This window comes from Liolophura sinensis, chromosome 1 (assembly GCF_032854445.1).
Source record: "Liolophura sinensis isolate JHLJ2023 chromosome 1, CUHK_Ljap_v2, whole genome shotgun sequence".
Taxonomy (NCBI): Eukaryota; Metazoa; Mollusca; class Polyplacophora; order Chitonida; family Chitonidae; genus Liolophura; species Liolophura sinensis.
The window spans coordinates 42,076,004-42,096,848 of NC_088295.1; the positions used below are offsets into that span (position 1 = coordinate 42,076,004).

Below are 20,845 nucleotides of genomic sequence, written 5' to 3' on the forward strand. Positions count from 1 at the left end.
GGCTTGGCGCATCCTTACTTGGTGTTTCCTGGTTTGGCGTTTCCTGGTTTTGGTGTTTTCTGGTTGGTGCTTCCTGGCTTGGCGCATCCTTACTTGGTGTTTCCTGGTTTGGCGTTTCCTGGTTTTGGTGTTTTCTGGATTGGTGCTTCCTGGCTTGGCGCATCCTTACTTGGTGTTCCCTGGCTTGGCGTTTCCTGGTTTTGGTGTTTTCTTGAACTCACACAGTGGTGAGAGGCTCCGGAGTCATTGTGCTGCACTAGTGCGTTAATCACTCGATCACGCAGGACCCTTTTGCTTTGTGCCTCCGCTTTTGTTTCTTCCTGGCTTGGTAGTTCTTAACTTAGTGCTTCGTTGCCTGTTCCTTCCAACCGTGGTGCTTGCTGGCCAGAATGCCTATATCTCAGTTGTACGAGGTACTCATTATCTTTGTTATGACTCACAATTAGCACCTTCGCTGGGGCTGCCGGAGATAGATTATTACACAACTTGTTCATGCACTATTTTCATTTAAACAATGCTATTGGGAATGTCTCTGACAAATCCTTCGCTCAATATTTGAACTTCCTCACTACCTAATCTGACGGGATATCCGATATAAGGACTCATGACTTGTGAAAAAAATGCTATACAAAACATTTTACAGCATATTGCTAAACAGTGAGCTCTTATGATTCAGGTGCCATTAAAACGGGAAACACAGGAGACAATAACTGTCTGGAGATAACCCATGAGGCCAAATGGCAGGCCGTGACATGTGAAGGCGTAACACAGTCTACCATCATCTGTCAAAAGCCGTGTGTTAGTAAGTCAAATACACACTCGATCCTAAAATCAATATTAGAATAAGAAGAGTTATTTACAAATGAAAGGAGTTGCAAGCAATATTTTGAATGAAAACTTCAGGTCTGTTTTAGGCCAATGTGATGGCAGTGGGATTTAATGAATATGTACAACAATGAGCTTTAACCAGTACGAAAAATGTCATAGTCTTGGGAAAGTTTGACAGTTACTTGCTAAAGGTCTGAGGTTTACTTCGGACACTCCAGTTTCCTCCACCCCTAAATCTGGGCGCCACTGTAAAGTAATTTTTTAAATAAAAAATTGATAAAATTATGGATTTATGGATAATAAATAAATAAAATAAATAAAATAAATAAATAAATGTTCGACAGGTTTACTAAAACGATTTCTCCAAATGCTCACTTATCTATTTTCCTTCCGCATTGCTCAAAACATATCTCAAATATTTTACTTTTTGGATCAAATGACCTATCTCTTGAAGACAATAAAACCATATTCTCTTCTGTGCACAAATTCATTCAAGATACTCGAAGATTTATCCATCGTACTCACCAAGTAGTTCAAACAAGCTCCCTTTAAGGTACAAAGTGCTAAAACTGAAACCCATTCTTAAATCTGTTATATAATCGGTACTTAATGAAGTATATGAGTGTGTGCAGTATTGGATGCCTATGTGTATTGTAAATATTTTATTCTTCACTATCAAGTTTTGATTATATAAATGTATGATGTATATAAGTTTGAGGAGACCCCCTAGTGACCCATGGGTTGTGGGATATCCTCAGTAAACAAATAAAGAATTAAATTAAAATTAAATAAATAAAGCAAGCAAGCTGGGCGCCACTGTAAAGTAATTTTTTTATAAAAAAAAAAATTACAAAATTATGGTTTTATGAATAATAAATAAATAATTAAATAAAGCAAGCAAGCAAGCAAAGCAAGCAAGCAAAGCCAGCAAGCAAAGCAAGCAAGCAGTGGCGGAATGATTAAAATCAACGATTTGTCAGTTATTATACCTGTTTGGCGAGGAGGAGTGATTTGCATGTTTGGGTTATCTCTACACCTCAAACTAACATCGGGTCTTAAAAGCAATTATTGGATATAAGGCAACTATTAATAACTGGTATAGAAAGTTTCATGTTTTGTTGTAGGTGGACTCATTTGCAATATAAACGGAGAACGTTTTGAGCTGTAGGAACCTCAGTATTAACCGTTATATCCAGACGACTGATTGGTTAAAACTGATAAAATGGCGGCGCTTTCGGTTGTCGCAATGTGCCTGATTTTGCTGACTTTGACGAAATATATTAGCTGTGATACATAAAAACAAAATGCTTTTTAAACTTAATGTAAGATACTTTATCGATGTATATATTTGTTGTGTTGTCTTTCATTTAAGACAGCAAAGCCAGAGGAGCGACGACAGTGTGACCACACGAAACCGCTGTATGGCCTATAGGTAACCACAAGAAAATGTTTGAATTTGTTAATAGTTACTTTGCCATTATGACACAAATACAGACCTATTGTACCAAAACATGGCTTTCTTTATAATTTGTTATTTAGGCCTGTATTGTCCAAGATGAACTCAGGCAATACTAAATTTACTCGATTGGTATTTTACGCTATATTCAAGGGTATTTCAATAGTACGAAGGCTGTCAGCATTATGGCAGGCAATACAAGTGAAACAAGCTGAACGATTTGCTTCGAAATTGTTAGAGAACTGTGGATGAAAGAAGGTTTTACCTGGTATTTGGGTATTTACATATTGACTCTTTTTATCTTTTTTTTTTAAATCAATGAAGATATGATACGACTACAGGCATATTTTTTAAAAAATCTTATAAAGCGCCATTTTTCGTAGCACAAATCCATCATCTCTTCAGGAAGACCCTTCAAAAACTTATATCTATGTTTATAGTCAAACAATTGTCGATTCCTCGCCAACAAACTCCCCCCTTCTAGCTGCCTGATCTGAATAAAAATGAGACAGACTGACAAGGTATAGAAGTGACGAATGCATACCGAGTAAAGCAGTCAGTTACTAGTATGCTGAGACCGGCAGACGAAACTGAGAGAAGTGAAAGCTCACAATTCCAAGAAAAGAAGCTTCGGTACAATTCAGGTGACGATCACTTGATGATCAATTGTTCAAGTGAGAACTGAAGCCGAACTAGCGACCACAATGGTCAGGTGCTTCTAAGCGAGTATAAAGAAGAATATAGACGGACACATGGACAAACAGACAGACAAAAGTACAAAAAATTTTACCGTAGTCTATTCAATTCTTCGAGAAAGTAAGATGAAGATCCGTTGGCAGCTTTTCAAACCATCGTGTGCACAAAGTAATCTCTTTAGCTAAGAAGAAAACCCTCAATTACAGAGTTCTAAACGAGTACTAAGGCAAAGGGTAAGGACTATGGTTTATAAAACTGTAAGGGGGCCTCCATGGCTGAGTGGCCAGCGCCGCACGTTAACTCAGGAGCATCACCATGCGGTTGTTGTGAGCTCAAGTCGATCTCATCCTGGGTTCCTCTCCGGTCGTGCAAAGAAAGTTCTGTCAGCAACCTGCGGATAGTCGTGTTTCCCCGTTCTCAGCACGGTTTCCTCCCATCTTATACCGCAAAACAAGTCAAATATTGTTGAGTACAGAACAAAACAACAACTGAACAAAAACCTTAAATGACCTAAAATTTTCGTCTCTTAATGCAGACAGGGGCGAAGGTGTTGCTGGGTCGGGAAAACTGCCTATCCAGTGCCAGTATTGAGCCTCACGCTGTTCTCTTCGTGTTTCCAGCTGCGCACCTTACTCACCCAAGCTATTAGTCTGTAAAATTTGAATACAGAAACGTGGAACCTGAAGATTACGCTACTGCAAAGTGTAACCAGGATATATTCACTTGATTCACATTTTACGCCATGAACTGAAACATTTTACTTATACTATGGACGTCAGCCTTGTGGATTTTTTTATTTGATTCATCTGATTTGTGTTGTACGCCGTACTCCAGAATATTTCACTTATACTACGACAGGCAGCATAATGGTGGAAGGAAAGCGGGCAGAGCCCGAGGGAGACCCACGACCTTCCGTCGGTTACTGACCAGTTATTTTTATGAACACTCCACGAGAGGTATAGGTACACTTTTTTTGCCATAAAATTGTCATTTTAAATATTTGCTGAAAAAAAAAAAAAAAAAAAAAAAATCAATAAATATACCCATTCTCTTCTCGAGAAATTTAAAGGAAATCAGATGTATCTGATTGTGCAAACATTCAAACACAGACGATTCCATTAAGACAAGAATAAATATAATTTTATTTTAACATGTGTATATATTCCAGTGTGTCCAGAGGCCATAACACTTCATATAATACCATCCAAAGTCATGTAAAAGCTCAAATACATAAAACATTGACTTGATGGATACGTTGTTAAAAGAAGATAACACTTAAATAATATATTATATATAATATATAATATATGAATATTTATACATATAATAATTCTATTCTAAAGCGAGTTTAGACATATTGTGGCGGTTCGGTGGGTGCGGAAAGCAGGTCTTTAAGATGGTGTCTTATTTGCACCAGACTTGTTCGATAAAAAAGAGAATCGGCCTGGACCTTCGCTGAGTACGAAATTAATACTGTTAGCGTCGAGACTCCAACGAGGCTAGACCAATATACGGAAAGGAGTTGGAGTCCTTCGGGGCTAATATATCACGTGTGAAATAAACTTGAGGAAATTTCACAGATTCTCGTTCATCATCAATTTAGTGTGACCAGAGCATTTACAGAATATGTCCTTCACATAAATCCTTAGGCACATCAACAGAATTGTCTGCACAATTTGGCCTTCCCTAAAATCTGATCAACAAAAGCAGATCTACAGAATCTGATCACCCCAGGTAGACTAACACAACCTAATCTAAATAATATGATCGCTTCATGTCATCACTCCTGGAAGACTTACATAATCTGATCACGCTACAGAATCTGGCCTTCCCTGTTGGATTTACAGAATCTGATAACCCCAGGTAGATCTACAGAATCTTACCAACCTCAGGTAGATCTACAGAAATTGATCAATGTTAATCTACAGAATCTGATGAGCCCAGGGGGATCTACAAAATGTGATCAATCCATGTAGATTTACAAAATCTGATCACCCCAGGAAGATCTACAGAATCTGATTAACTCAGGCAGATCTACAGAATCTTGTCATTTTATGTAAATCTACATAATCTGATCACCCCCAGTAGATCTACAGAATTTGATCAATCCAGGTAGATCTACAAAACCTGATTTAACTAATCTAACCACCCCAGATCTACAGAATCTGATCACTCCCAACAGATTTCAACTTTCCTCTGGTAATTTATGGTCAGAGTTTCCTATGTAGATCAAAAGAACCTCCAAAATACAGAATATTTCCTCTACAGTACTTTAGATTGTTAAAAACTGCCTTTTAATACTTTTCTAACCTATCTGAGTGAGCTAAAATGTGTCTTAACTTCCATGACAAGGCTCCAACTGCTTTATCAGAGAGATTTATGTTGAATGCACCACAATGAAAAATACTGTAACAAAGTAACACTTTTCCAACATTAAACTGCCATTCTTTTCCATCATCCCAATTAATTTAAAAAGAAATCTTTCTTTCACAAAAGTATTTAGTTCACTCGCAAAAAACTATAACAGTCAAAATCAAGGGTACACAGTAATAATATATGTTTATTCATTTGATTGGTGTTTCACACTGTACTCAAGAATACTTCGCTTATACGACAGCGGCCAGCATTATGGTGGAAGGACACCGGGCAGATCCTTGGGGAAACCCACCACCTTCCGCAGGTTGCTGGCGGACCTTCCCAAGTATGGAAATCAATATGAGCTGGACCTGAACTCACAGAGACTGCACTGGTGCGAGGCTCCTGGGTCATTGCGCCATGCTGGCGTGCTTACCCCCTTGGCCACCGAGGCCCCCCATTAATAATATACCAGGATAACATACATGTATAACTTTACATTTGTACAGTGCTATATCTCAGATCTATTGAAAAAGATACAAAGGGACCAGAACCACAGATAGTTGTAGGTTGTCCGAACGATGAAAATGATTTACATGTCACACACATCACATATGTATTTAAAGTGAAAAACTGTAAACACCACAATACTTTTATCTGAGCAGATCACATTACAACAGCATCACAGTCATCCCTAATTAAATTATCTCGAAGAGTAAATACCAAACTTAATTATGTTGAAGTTCTGCATGTCTACCGTTTTGACATTACACCAGATCTCATCCGAACCATTTCAGGGCATAACTTGTCTGATCTTTGTAGACTATGCAAGACCAAAACACATAAAATGGGCTTCAAAAACAAAAGCTGTCAGACATACTGCAATGCTGCAATCCATTCAATGCTAAATGAGGAGCATCAATTTTAGAAAAATACACATGGTAAATATTTTTTTAAAAGTCTGCAGGTTCATCAACTCCTTTAAGACAGAGAGAGATTGTTACTTTGGAAGAATGATCCTTCTTCTTGCACAAAAACACACACAATTCTTCACCCACTTAGAGAATACCCCTCAAATAGCAAGGCTATTTGGTAAATGGGCATCTTCCTTTTTATTTTTCGTTGAGGCACAATGTTAATCAACAGGCGGTGCAAGCTGTTAAAGTGTCCCATTTTCAAGAAGTGTACCGTTTTCCCCCTACTTCAGACTTCTACCAAGGGTTATGCCGTAATAGTTATAGACTGTCAGGTACCTATTGGGCTGATTTTGTGAAAAGAATTTAGCATCCAGAACTGGTTAAAATCTGGACTATCTCACTTCTGTTAAAATCCTTGGCAATGTTCACTGGGGTCAAGTCTCCCATCCTCAACGTTGTGTCAGCTTTAGCTTCTACCAAAGCCTTAACAACATCCAGGTGACCTAAAACACACAGAGGAAAGGCTTACTCAAAATGGAACAGAAACAAATTTCACTGCTTTACTGAATTAGTTCACTATGCACAGTCTCTCATATGAAGAATTTAGCAAATTTAGTCAAAAACAGGCTTTTCCACCTACTATACCATTACTAGTCACGGAGAAAGGAAACCCTCACGTACAGATATGAGAGCCAAATACAGATAATCATGCCTAAGTTGGTGTCTTATTTTTAGCCAATCATACTGCCTGAATTTTCAATCTTTTGGACAGGTGCAAATTGCAAACTAGCAAAGATCTGAGACTGCAGAATACTGTCTTTGTGAATGGATTAAATGTTTATCTTAAGAAATGTGTCTGGTTTGACACTTGAATCTTACCATGCATGACTGCCATGTGCAAGGGTGTGGCGTGCTCACATTGTGGATTCTGACAGTTAACCAAAATGTCAGGTGTCTGCAGCAGAATCTCTGCGATCTTCCCACATCCCTGATTAGCAGCTGCGTGTAAGGCAGTGTTACCTGTGTCTGTTGACTGATTCACATCGATGGCTGGCTTCACCTGTAGAACAAAAAAATGTCAGATTGAGACAGCATACATAGTAGATTAAAACTGTGCAGCATGTATTTAATACAGCTCTGCTGATACACTGTAAGATCAGTGTTGTTTACCCTGACCCCTTGCTCACTCCACTCAAAATGCCCCCCTGTCCCTTTTTGTTTGAAACTAGGGATCTGTTACCTGTAGTTCTAGTATGGTTTATATACGATTAAAAAAAGAAAGAGACAACACCAACATGAAATCATGACCCTGATCGACTAAGACTTTGCAAGTTTCAGACATTCATCTCCTCAAAACCTTGAAGAGATTGTGATACAATACAATTGTCTTTGTTATTTATTTATAGGGCCTTTGAGAGATGCACGTTCTCGGGAGTTCCGCGCGGGGCCGCTTGCGCTAGGGGTTAGATTACATATTTGGCCCTATGCCCATGAGTGTTAGCATATAACCTGTTTTAAGCCTACATGCGGTGACCTTAAATTGTGACATGTGCTCAATGATATGTAATTTTATAGTGGAATCTCCAATACCATCCTCTTAATTTACTATCCTCATCTATGAGATTAATTAACTTGCTGTGTGGTGGTCACATTGACAGCTAAAGCTTCAGCCATACTCAGAGCTTCGGTGGAACCGAGTGCCTCGCCGTCGAAGCCATTTTAAAGTGTCACATGACCTTTTTGGCCTTGAAATCCTTGAGAAAATTTTTCGATTGCAGTCTGCAAGAACAACTTCAACTTTGTTAATTCAATCCAAAAAGGCATAACAAAAATCTTGTTTTTCAGTGCAGGTAAATTTGTGTGCGGTCAGCGTGGATTTCATTGTAATCAGTCTCATCGAGTTTGAGAGGCAGCAATGGACTCAGTGTTACAAAGAATGTCAGAATTTTAGATGCACTAATGCTTAGTGTGAACTAAATAAACTACTGACACGTATGAATATTTTCACAAAAGATGTGCTAACCACCTTGGCCCCCAATTGTTGTTGCAAATATAGCTGTATTCACTACATATTTACCCTGTTGAGTAGGTAGACAAGCACGTTTGCCGAGTTGTGCATGACAGCTGTGAAGATCCATGTCCTGCCATGACTATCTGTATCTTGAGGATCCACATGTCGACACTTGAGCAAGTAATGAACAACATCAACAAAATCTGCCCTGCAATCAAAACCCACAACAATCATTATAACAGATTTGATTTGATTTGATTGGTGTTTTACGCCATACTCAAGAATACTTCAATTATAAGACGACAGCCAGCATTATGTGGAAGGCCATGTGGGAGGAAACCAGACAGAGGCCACAGGAAACCAACAACCATCCGCAGATTGCTGACAGACCTTCCCAGATACGGCCTGAGAGAAAGCCATCAAGAGCTGGACTTGCGCTCACATCAAACTCATTGGTGGGAGGCTCCTGGGTCCCCTTGGCCATGGAGGTCCCCATTTTAATAGCGATGAAGACTTAATTCACAAACATATCTTAAGATTACTTTGCACAAAATGTCATGGAATGCATCAACTAAAAAGTGATGTCTTCATGTATACAATTAGTTTTCTTAAGTGTTATCACAACCTCATGAGAATAGTGAGATTCCTTAAGTATTATCACACCCTCATGTGAATAGTGAGGTTCCTTAAGTATTATCACACCCTCAAGAGAATAGTAAAGTAAGAAGACCAATGGGATACACTTTACAGGCAAGTACCCCAAGTGGCAAGTTAGCAATACTAAAGTAGTAGCGTACTACAAGGTCAATCCTGTCAAATAAGCCATGTTAAATTATTTATTTGACTGTTGTCTGATACCATAATCAAGACTTTTATAGGAAAGCAAACGACAGACCTTTGACCAGATAGTGACAAATTTTCCTACATGATATATACATAGTCTGGGTGTTGAAGACTATCAGTCTTTAAGGGATGTTTGACCCTACGAGCACTCTGACTGTCTACAACTTACTGTCAACATTACCCCACAAAATATGAGAGTAAGAAATTTAGAAATTTCTATGACAAGATAAGGCCCAAACCTCTTCCCCATGACATGCTGACCCTTGGACAGGGATTTTGTGGATTCCCATATTTTGACTTTTTTATTCATGAAACTATTTTATTATTTTATTTAGTAACTTGGTAGGGTTGGTGGTTTTCTCCACCCTTAAAACTGACAGCCTCATGTACATGTAATTGAAAAATTTTAAATACTGTTTAAAATTTCAAATAAATGAAGAAATCATGTTTTACTCGTAAAATAACACATTCATGTAAATAGTGTTTCTTCACGGAAATGTGAATACAATGCAAATTGTAATTTTAGTTTCCATTTCACCTGATTGCTTGGTACATCCTCTGATGATGAACGTTCTTCAACCGAATGCTGGAAGGTAAGGGGAGACAACCAGCAACTGGAGTTTTTCCAAGCAAGTTTCTGTAAAAGTTTAATACTGCTGACCACACATTGACAAGAGCAAAACTGCGAGCTGCCAATAGCCACTGAGCATATTGTTTGTTTTTTGTTGAGCATTTGACATCAGACAGCAATTCTTTGTACTCAGCAGTTCTGTCAGACGATAGCACATCCATGTAATTGAGAAACAGATAGCAGCCTTTAGAGCTGAGCAATGTACCAGGGTACTCCTTGTATATCGCACCAAGCAAATTGACGATGTCTTTTCTTGTCACTTTTCCTGACTGTCTACCCACAGCAAAAGCCAAATTAAACTCATCCACAAGAATGTCATATTCCATATCGTATATAGATGTCCTCTGCACATCTGGGAAACCAGTTAACCAGAAATGAGCAAACTGGACAAAGCTGTCTTCGTAGTTACAGAACCTTGACATCTCCGTGACATTCTCATTGGCTCGCTGAAGCCAGTTGGCTACAATACTAGCATCAATATAGGTTAACATGGAGTCAAAAGAAAATGATTGACGAAGGTCTGCTGAGTGGTCAAAGTGTCCTTGCGAGTTAGAGGAAATACTGTGGAAACCGCTAACTGGCGGTAAGGCCGCTGCCTTAGGTAAATCATGCTTGGTTAGGAGAACGTTCTTTTTCTTTTTACGTTTACGTTTTGTTGGAGATTTTGTGCAGGATGAACTGGAACTTCCTGATGGTACAGGACTGATGACAGTCTGAGATTCATCCCGAGACCCACTTGTGCTGGGTGTGGAGCTGTTAGTGAGGAATCCTGAATCAGGCGAGACTCTTGTCACACCAGTGGCAGAGGTCTTCTTTGATACATGTACATCCTTATGCAAGCCAATGTTGTCAATGTCATTACAGCTGCCATTGTTCAGACTGAGTTTCCTCATGTCATTTTCAATAATGGAGCTGTCTGTGTCACTCAACACCTCTTCGTCACTTTCATGATATGTTAGACGAGAAACACAGATCAATTCTCTCAGATCTCTCACACTTCTGGCCATTTTAAGTAGTAATACTTCACAATGATTTTAAGAGACACACAAAGATCATCTTCCAACACGACTACACTAAGTGCAGCTTTATCTTCAAATATGGACGGAATGTGTTACAACAGCTAATTAATAGCGCCCTACATACTGAAAAGTTTTCTTTGGCACAGTCTTTACAAAGTCATGACATTTACCAGGGCAATCCTATATCCTCTTGATTCTCAATTACAATCCTGTCAGTCAAATTCTACCTCTACGTAAACTACTGTGTCGAAAACTAAGAATGTCACGGTCAGCAGTGAGGGAAGACTGACACGTGTTCTCCAAGCCAGATTGAAGAAAAACAACAGAGATGAGGACAGTTTTCTGGCTACATTGAAGTAGCAGGAGCGTGCAGTCTCAATCAGCTGGTTCATCAAGGTTACTGATCACTCTTCACTCCCGTTCAATTACCGTTCATCTGTAACAGAAAAGGCTGTTTGTGAATACACTTGAAATATTGTACATTTCAAGCATTAAGGCATAATTTACATGTCTAAAATTAAAATACATACACATAGTATAAATGACGAGCCAGCACAGGAGCTAGAGAAAAGGAAATAATGTTTAAGCTGGAAATGGATATGATTGACAAATTATCCAGCTAATTGTATTTCTTTAAAAAGTTACAATATTATTTACATGCGCCGTTGTACTGTACCAAAGACATCATGTCTGTCAAAATACAATTGGATGCAGGCTTAAATATGGCTTATTTTCAGGCTTGTAACCAAAGCTTAAAATCGGACAGTGTATCATAACAATAGTCCATGGTTGGAGCTTGACTACACTATGTATAGCACATACAAGCCAACATGTAGCATACACAATACACATACATAAACACGTACACATAAAAAGGCAACAACAACAATCACCAGCAATATTCAGATGATGTGCATTGATAAAGCAATGTCTGATTGTGGTACTCGGAATGTACATATTATTGTTACATAAATTTCCATTCTAAATCGAAATTACATAACTCCACTCCTTCTCTATTCGCTCCGATTTCCACCCAAGCTACTAAACTTCAGTTGTCAAGCACTGCCACACGTCACCCTACTGATTGTAAACTTAGCATGGCCTACCGATCTTCTGCTTCCGGATTTTCAACTATCTGATCAATTTTTTTGTACAAACAACATAAACGAACGCTTGAATTGAAAGGGTATATTACCAGATGGGTGACAAGGATCATTACCTTTCTGTATAAGTGTAAACTTTGACATAACATTACTCCTACATGTAACTTCTCTGTTTTCAGTGACAACACTCTTATGGCGTTTCCGTTCGCCTATGTGTATTACACCCTGTGATTGGGTTATAATTTCCGCACGGACCAATCAACGATGTTGTTCCAAATCAATGGTCAGCTGGTGCCCGATTATACAAAAAGTCGGACGTAAGGCCTAAAGCATGAAAAGTGGAAGAAACGAAGTCGTTATGGGCTTCACACACATACACATAGGCCTGTATACTGTTAGCTTATCAAGGAGAAAAAAAAAACAGGTGCGTGGTACTGAGTCGTAGGTCTCATTTACCAAATCTGCTGGACGAAGCCAAAGCCAAAACACTAACTACCTAACAATTTGTGACTGCACATAAGTCATAATTTCTAGAAATGAAACTTATTATTATTACCGTATTTTTTTATATAGCTGTGACAATATTCATAAGTGTGTAAGAAGTATCAGGACAGAATGGGAGACACTCATGAAGTATGTCAAACTCTATGAAACGGATTCCGTATTTTTCATCAACTTATCACGCGCCACAACTGACCTATTTTCTGTGAGTACGAGTTATCCACAAAATTTGTTAGCCTGTTCAATATGGAAATACGGTTTGACGGCAAACGCGCCCTTGTCACTGGTGCTGGGAAGGGTAACTGCATTTTTTACACTCTCATTCAAAACAACACTACCCGTGTTTACTAAATCAAAACCTACCACTTACAGCAGCCGATCGGAATTCAAATACGATTTTCTTATTTGGACCTAGCTCTGTAGGGCTGTGATCACATTCGTCTCAGCTGTCAATTCCAGGTAGGCGTTCCCACGTGTCATCACTTGTAAATACATACAAGCATGAAACGTGGAAAAATGATTAAATTCCGACTCCAACCGCTATATTTGAATGCATACTCCGCGAAGTGAGGGGAATCATGTATACAATTACTACTGCCACTATTAGACAAGTTAGACCTTTTGACACGCATTCGGGGTAGGCCTAATTGTTTTGGATCAGTCTCCCTAGTAATGACCTAGAGGGAATTAACACTGATCACTAAAAACATTTCTCAAATAAATTAAACAAAATTGAAGAAAAAGTTAAACAAGTACAAATTATGCTAGAAGTGTCAGTATTTATCTCCCTCGTATGGGCTGAGAGGAGTGTATGAATTCAAACGTGGCGGTTGGAGTTGGAATTTATCCAATGTCCGCTTCCTCGGGCTTGTGAGTATTTACTAGTGATGACACATGGGAACTCCTACCTGGAATTGATAGCTGAGACGACGGTGACTACGGACAGACAAAGTATTTGGTGCCCAGCAGTAGTATACTGAAGCCAGCAGAGGAAGTACAAAGGTGCTCAAGGTAAGCTTATGGATCAAGACAGGGCTGTATACGTAATCACAGCCCGGCACAGCTAATCTGGACCTATCGAGCACAGTCACACTCGCAGGTTTGCCCGAGACCTCGGTCCAAGGGTGGCTTGTACAGGCCTCAGACCCCCATTAATTTTCCATAAGCAACAATGTTAACGATTAGCACTGTAGCACAGTCCCGAACATTCCGTTGCGCCAATAAGCTTTGGTACATAGGCCTACCTGGCCCAGTCTGTGAGAAAGCAGCCATAAAAATCTTGACATAGGTTGACCGTCAAAATCTTGACCATTGTATGCCATTTCATGACAGGTGCATGTGGAAAAGATACGAGTTGGTGAACGTGCCAATTTGTCACCATTCACGCGTGTATGTAGGTGGTAAGAATCGCTTATCCCTGTTTGGTCCGTATACGCATGTAAAAAAAAAAACTTGCACATTCGTGGCATTTGGATACGGTCGAGATAGCGAGAAGACGAGTGGACGCAAGCATTCTGCTCCCAACATGCAGTAACTCAGTTGGCCTACATGTAATTGACATTGATTCAGGTTAAAATCTCACACTTTATGTGCCACAAATGCAATTTTGTATCGTTATCGCTTGGATTTGTATGGGCACATAAACCTGTAAATGCCAAAATTGTTTTTCTTTATACCATAGGAATCGGCCGTGGCTTGGTTGAGAGTCTCGTGAAATGTGGAGCAGAAACGTACGCTTTGAGTCGGACGCAAGCCGATCTTGAGAGTCTGAAAGCTGAGGTAAAATCTTTTTTGCCTGCTTTGAGCTTGTATAAGAAACTTTTGAATATGATAGGGTCGATATTCTATTTGTTCACTGATTAGAAACATGGAAGTGGAAACTATTTAATCAAACAAAGGAATAAATTCATATACAGGTATGGGGAGTACCATCCAAACACAGGATATAGAAACTTGTCACCTATCTGAGATCAGCCTAGGCTATATACATGTACTTATTTAATTTCGTTTACGTTTTTAAGTACATGTAATATGTCCACAAATACGTGTAGGCACAATATCTATTGAAAACCCTGATCATTTATTTAGAACACCAGTTAATGTGTCTTACACAGCAGACTTTAACACCTGTAACGGTTTTTGTGCAACTTGACTTATGTGTGAAATCAAATCGCACTTCAGATACCCAGTGTTCATACTGTGCAAGTGGACCTAATGAATTGGGAGGAAACCAGAAAAGCCGTCCAGAACATTGGTCCTGTTGATTTGTTGGTAAACAACGCTGGTATAAACATATTACAGAACTTCTTGGATGTGACGACTGAGGCGTATGATCGGTGAGGAGATTTTTTGTAGTCTAGGGTGGGCACGTGGTAATATACATGCACTTATTAATGTGGTACTCTCGAGGGCGATATAAGTAACTTAATACATTTTAACCCCTAATATCTTTAATTCAGATATAAGCTTTTGGTGGATTCGAAATGGTAAGATATTGGGAACGATGTACAAAGTGTTTTGTTTTTTAGCTCTGCTATTTATAAAGTCAGTCCTAATGTCGTTTTGCTAGTTGTACTACATCTATATGTGCAACAAGTTACAACCCAAACATGGGGATGTTATGGCAGACCCTATTAGTGTTAATATACGATTAGCTATGTTTTGCCTGCACTATCCCAGACCCAATTAATACTGTGGCATGGAGGGATTTATTTATTTATTTGATCAGTGTTTTACGCTGCACTCAAGAATATTTCACTTATACGACGCGGGCCACCATGGCATGGAGCGAGATTGGCTCAACGGTAAAGTCGATTTAACTGGTCGCTTTACCAACAATCTGTTTCACGCTCACAATCGTCACTGAAAAGTCTCGCATTTAGAAGAATGCACATATGAAAATAGACATCTTACTGTACGTTTTAAACGTCTTCTGTTCTCCCCAAGTCATAACATCCGATCTGAAAAAGGTGCAGTGATACAGGACGCAAACCCAAATATTTTCAAAGAGATCTTTCAAAATTCATGTTAAATATCTCATAAATCACGACTCCACGACTGGGCAGAGATCCAAACTCGCCTGAATGGCTATTCAGAGTACCTTGTGGGTCGTAATGGTGCATGCGGAATTAACTGTCAAATTTCGTCTGATCCCGAGAGTGTTGTTTGTCAGGGATGATATTGCTGTGGCCATAATAAACGTAGCCCATCCCTATTTGACCCAGTGTTCAGGCTGATGGTCTTAGTTTTTAATTTTATACAGGTATATTATAAATTATAAAACAGCTGGTCTTTTCAGTTAGCATCTGCATGTTTAGCTAGATATTAGTTACATGAGTGGTTTTATTAATCCTATGGATTTTGTGATTTACAGGATCTTTGACATCAACCTAAAGGCAGTTTTTAATATTTCTCAGGTAAGCATGTGTTAGGATATTTATTTATTTGATTGGTGTTTTAAGCCCAAATCAAGAATATTTCACTTATACGACCGCGGCCTGCATTATGGTGGGAGGAAACAGGGCAGATTGTGAAGGGAAACCCAGGACCATCCACAGTTTGCTAACAGACCTTCCCATGTGTGGCCTACATGCTATCACTCTCAAACATATCTCTAGCTGGCATGTTTGAGCTTAATTATGAAACTGACTTCTGGAGTTTCGTTTTCTATGATATTGGGTGGAAACTGGACAAAGTACAAAAGTGTAACTGCAAGAAACATGTCAGTGGCATTGTTTATTTTCCCCTTATGTTATAAGTTATTTTGGGGATATGTTGTGTAATTAAAATCCTTTTTTATCTTTTTTTTTTAAAATGAATGTAATAATAACTGAGATGATCTCACAAATTGTAGTAACCAATTCAGTGAGATACATAGCACGGAGAACAGTCTGATGCGCAGAACACATATTTCCATGCATTGACCTTTGAATACCCACCATCAATCTCGTTGCAATGACTACTAATGTGGCTTTTCAGATTGTATGTAAAGGGATGATTGAACGGGGCGTCACTGGGTCCGTGGTAAACGTCTCCAGCCAAGCCTCAATGGTCGCTTTACCCGCTCATGCTGCGTACTGCGCCAGCAAAGGTGCTATAGATATGCTGACCAAGGTGATGGCATTGGAACTGGGACCCCACAAGGTAATTACACCAGGTACCCAGGTTGGGGTTGTCTTTAGATGTGTTAAAAGAAAGGATAGCACATGACAGAACCATAGTTATTTCGGAAAAGGTGCAGAAATAGACCTGAACAACCACATCACTATGTCATAGAGAAACTGCAAACTTGGATTACATTCTCGGGTTATAGAAACACCTGATTGGGTAAAATTGATAACATGGCGGCGCTGTCTATTTTCTCAATGTGCATCGATCTTTCATCTTGAACTGCCATATTGCGGTAATGCAACTTTACAAAAATAGACAGGTACACTTTGTGAACTTTATTTGGGACGCTTTATCAGGGATCCTTTATCGATGTATATACATTTGGTCTAGTGATATATTTTCTTTTAACATCTGGAGACTTATGCCCTACAGAGAGGTGCATCAGGGAGGGATTGGGGTTTGGCGGAAGGTGTGTTCATATTTAACCTGCTTGCAAAAGAACTTAAAAATGATTTTCCCCATTTCGTTACATTTATTCCAATGAAAAAGAAACATTTTGCAGTCGTCTAGCTGTCGCGCAAGGGTGTAATTCACGTGTAAACATTACACTGGGTATGTTCATTTTGACAGTTTCACCACCATGCTTGACCTATGATGTTCATGCAAATTTTACCGTTACTGAACAAATACCGTTATCAAAAGTAAATACGAACTCGAGTTTGTGTGACGGCATTATGTTTTCGATGTTGTATGTATTAGGAGTTGTGTGTATTCTTTCCCCTCAAGATCCGTGTGAACGCCGTTAACCCGACCATTGTCATGACTCCCCTAGGGAAAATGTCATGGTCAGATCCTGCTAAATCGGGACCTCAGTTAGCCAGAACTCCAATGGGCAAATTCGCAGGTAGGTACCTCATCGGAAGATAAGGAAAGAAAGAAAACACCGTAAAGTCAAAATTTCCCGAATCGTAACCCTAAAATATTTATCTTCTACATAGTTTCTGATTCCAAGAAGACGGTCGAAGAAAACATACCAAAATCAAGAAATTACCTATCCACTTTTGGACTCCATTGATATATGTAGCTTTAAGCCATTTTCGAGTTACATAAGCAGATTTCCGTTCTTGTATTTAACAGAGGTAGAAGATGTGGTGAACGCGATACTCTTTTTGCTCAGCGACAAGGCGGGCATGATTCATGGCAGTACACTTCCGGTGGACGGTGGAAGATTGACCAATTAAGTTCAAGTATTGGCGCCAGAGTGCAGTACACTTAACTTTTACATATGCCCTAACATGAGACAGGGTATCTTTAATCAGATTGTGCAGTCGGCTCAAAAATTGACGTTGGCGTGGGGCGATTTTTTTTAGAGATGGGTTTAATTTTCAAATGCAGCAGGGTTCATGCAAATCATCACATTATGAAAATGGTGCTACTTGTGTATTCCAAAATGTCAGCCTTGACAGCAAAATGAATCTAATGGGGAGAATCTAAAATGAGGTATAATTGTTATATGGTTGTATGCTGGGGTCGTGGTTCGTGAGAAAAACATCACAGGAAATGTTTATGTTCGCCAGTGGTATATATACAGCAGAACGATTCAAGGTACACTCAAGTTCCACATCGATTGTGGATATTCCATTTACTACATTCGTGTTGATCCATCATTTTGTTGTTCAGATACATGTGTATTAACTCTATCGGTGACTATGGATGGCATATGCATAGTTTACTTGTCAAGAGACTATTTCCAATCCTTAGTTTCGCTGTTAATGCAGAAAATAGATCTATCAGATTTCCTTTCCGTTATATAAGAATGCGTGTGTGTTGAATACTACATGTATTCTACAGTATAGGCCTATGGCTTGAAATGGTTAACGTTTACATCCATGGTATGAAAATTATGTTGGTTTGATTAACAACAATATTGTTTTGAAAGTTTTCTGTACAATTGCAATTTATTGACAATATACCTGAGGTGACTGTTAGATCTATATTATCATATATAGTGTATATTTGGATCATGAGAAAGCCGAGAGAAGTTCGCTGTGAAGTTCAATAGTAGGCATTTGCTCAAATGTCTTCTCGTATTCTGTGATCGGTATTCCCAGAATAAGGACCCGTTTTACCCAATGTTACAGCACACATACAGAGTATATACAGCCGTAAATATTTTACGGAGTTAGCAGATCTCAAAGGCGCTACACCAACAGGTGGGATGGGATAATTAAATGGTATATCTAGCCATACATAACATATGTAATCAGTATTACTACACATAACACGAAATAGAAATCCATGATTTTAGAAATAAAATACAAATATCGTCTCTTGTAATTTAATATTATGTTCTCCTTATAGAATTGTTTGCCAAAATATTTTTACATGAATGCATGTCAGAGTCAAATGGTATTAGACATGACATATATTTTAAGCGATAGTTTACTCCCTCCACCCCTCTGGAATATTTCACATGTCCAACAGCGTTCATGTTTTGAAACTCCTCCGTACCCCTACACCTCTTGCTCGAGAATATTTCACATATACCGGTACAAGAGCATGTTTTCTCATTTACCACTATGTTAACTTAAAAATAGATAGAAAGCAGAGGAAGACAGCAGGCTCAATTTAGTTTATATTTTCAAAAGAAGCAATGTACACAACTGGGTACTTTATGTATGCCCATTCATCACAATGTCACGAGAAGAGGAACCTTTCACAGTGTCACGAGGATAGGAACCTTCTTTATAGGCCTACGTACTTATTCAAAACAATGCGGTGAATGAAGTCAGAAAATTCCTCTCGCGTTTCAACATGTAATGCAGAAATTCTTACTAAACTGTATAAAAAGCATGTATGTAACATAAAAGACACAGGATTTGGGGAATACAAAATAATTTGGCCAGATTAAATATATCATCGAGTCTGATGAATTTTGGTTGCCCTTAGAGCGGCCTAGTTTCTTGACTCATAGAAAAACTGTTGTGCAACAGCAATGTACGACGGCTTATTTTAAGGAAATAACACATATGCTCAACTATGGCTAGCTTGCACAGGTTCTCTGATCCACCATGACTATATACCGCCACACGAAATGTAGATACAATGCCCACGACCATCCGCAGGTTGCTGGCAGACCTTCTCAATTACGGCCAGAGAGGAAGCCTGCATGGGGTGGAAATTTGCAAACGGACAAAGGGTTATAAAACATGAAACAGTTATCAAATCAACTTTGATCCTATTCTGTTTCTTTCTGAACAAGGTACAATACAGTGTGCGCTGGTGAAATTATATCAACCTGTGAGGAGTTATTTCCCTTCATTTACCGCGGTTATTTTGGAAGTCTTCTGCAAAATGTAATATATCTGTTCGTACTTCTGTTCAATATTTATTTTTTCACAAACACATCTAAAACTTACCAAATATTTTATCTTAATGATGGAATTTCTGAAGTAGTCCTAAGTTGTTCACTATATATTGTGTTGACTCCAAAACTCGCCTGTATTGGATTGGGCAAATAAGGCTTTTGTTCCATCTAGGATTCCATCAGCCAGAAAGAGATATGTAAGCTTTTGAGAAGGGTCTGGTTAGCTCATATTTTTTCATATGATAAAACCTGTTCATGACTTACGTATATCGGTACTGAATTCTTGTTGTTAAAAAGTTGCAATAATGGGCCGAGTAATATTTATTAAAGGGCAAAAAACCGGTACGAATCGAAATTTGTTACAAAAAAAAACCTCTAGTCTTGCCAGTATTTTGAAAAAAAAAAACATTGATCAAACAAGGCAGGATCTACATTACGAGTAGTACATGGTGGTGATGGACAAAATAACTGTCATGTCTATCCAACTATTATTGTTGCAGTAGTGGTAATAAATTTTACTTGATTTCAAGTAGAAATTATCCTGTCAGATCTCCTCATACGTTGTCAAGATACAGTTTTATAAGTAAAAGTCCTAACAAGTCTGAGAAAAAGATCAGCTGTTAAGAAAGGAAGAACTTTTCAGAACTCCCCATCGATTGCATGGATTTTACACAATTTATATAGATATTTTTCGATCCTTCAAAGACAAGAAATCATGAGAAAGACGAGGGAAGTTCCCTGTGAAGTTTAGTATGAAACAATTTTTCAAATGTCTACTCGTATTCTGCATGTGATCGTTATTCTCAGAATATACGAGTCCATTTTACCAAATTAATTATTTCGGAACAGAGGAGAAGCAGACCTAAACGGCCACAACCATATTGTTTGGGCGTGAATGGTCACCCCATGAATCAAATTCATATAGCATGACGTCAGCTGAAGCAGTTTAGTTCTCGGGATATAGAATTAACTCGCGTCTGCTTGACTGGGGTGGGCGGTGGGGGGGGG

The 20,845-nt window shown here is 38.8% G+C and overlaps 2 protein-coding genes across 2 annotated transcripts; one reads left to right on the forward strand and one right to left on the reverse strand.

Moving 5' to 3' along the window:
• Positions 1-4,337: 4,337 nt before the first annotated feature.
• On the reverse strand, positions 4,338-12,049 carry LOC135476265 (uncharacterized). The gene is made up of 5 exons (XM_064756247.1): positions 11,976-12,049; positions 9,645-11,192; positions 8,330-8,471; positions 7,132-7,312; positions 4,338-6,755 (listed from the first exon to the last, which is right to left on the reverse strand). The coding sequence occupies exons 2-5, from the start codon at positions 10,742-10,744 to the stop codon at positions 6,616-6,618; spliced, it is 1,563 nt and encodes a 520-aa protein (XP_064612317.1). The 5' UTR covers positions 10,745-11,192; positions 11,976-12,049; the 3' UTR covers positions 4,338-6,615.
• Positions 12,050-12,575: 526 nt separating this feature from the next.
• On the forward strand, positions 12,576-18,799 carry LOC135477649 (L-xylulose reductase-like). The gene is made up of 7 exons (XM_064757826.1): positions 12,576-12,658; positions 14,042-14,139; positions 14,542-14,696; positions 15,734-15,776; positions 16,339-16,503; positions 17,257-17,374; positions 17,608-18,799. Exons 1-7 carry the CDS (start codon positions 12,607-12,609, stop codon positions 17,709-17,711), a joined length of 735 nt encoding a protein of 244 aa, XP_064613896.1. The 5' UTR covers positions 12,576-12,606; the 3' UTR covers positions 17,712-18,799.
• The last annotated feature ends 2,046 nt before the right edge of the window (positions 18,800-20,845 follow it).

Bases quoted from the DNA above. Each gene is read 5' to 3' on its own strand.
- LOC135476265 (XM_064756247.1), bottom strand. From the start codon at position 10,744: ATGGCCAGAAGTGTGAGAGATCTGAGAGAATTGATCTGTGTTTCTCGT. The intron at 7,313-8,329 runs GTAAATATGTAG...TTTGTTCTACAG, and splicing joins TTGTCTACCTACTCAACAGG to GTGAAGCCAGCCATCGATGT. The intron at 6,756-7,131 runs GTAAGATTCAAG...TGTGTGTTTTAG, and splicing joins GCACATGGCAGTCATGCATG to GTCACCTGGATGTTGTTAAG.
- LOC135477649 (XM_064757826.1), top strand. From the start codon at position 12,607: ATGGAAATACGGTTTGACGGCAAACGCGCCCTTGTCACTGGTGCTGGG. The intron at 14,140-14,541 runs GTAAAATCTTTT...ATCGCACTTCAG, and splicing joins TTGAGAGTCTGAAAGCTGAG to ATACCCAGTGTTCATACTGT. The intron at 14,697-15,733 runs GTGAGGAGATTT...TGTGATTTACAG, and splicing joins ACGACTGAGGCGTATGATCG to GATCTTTGACATCAACCTAA.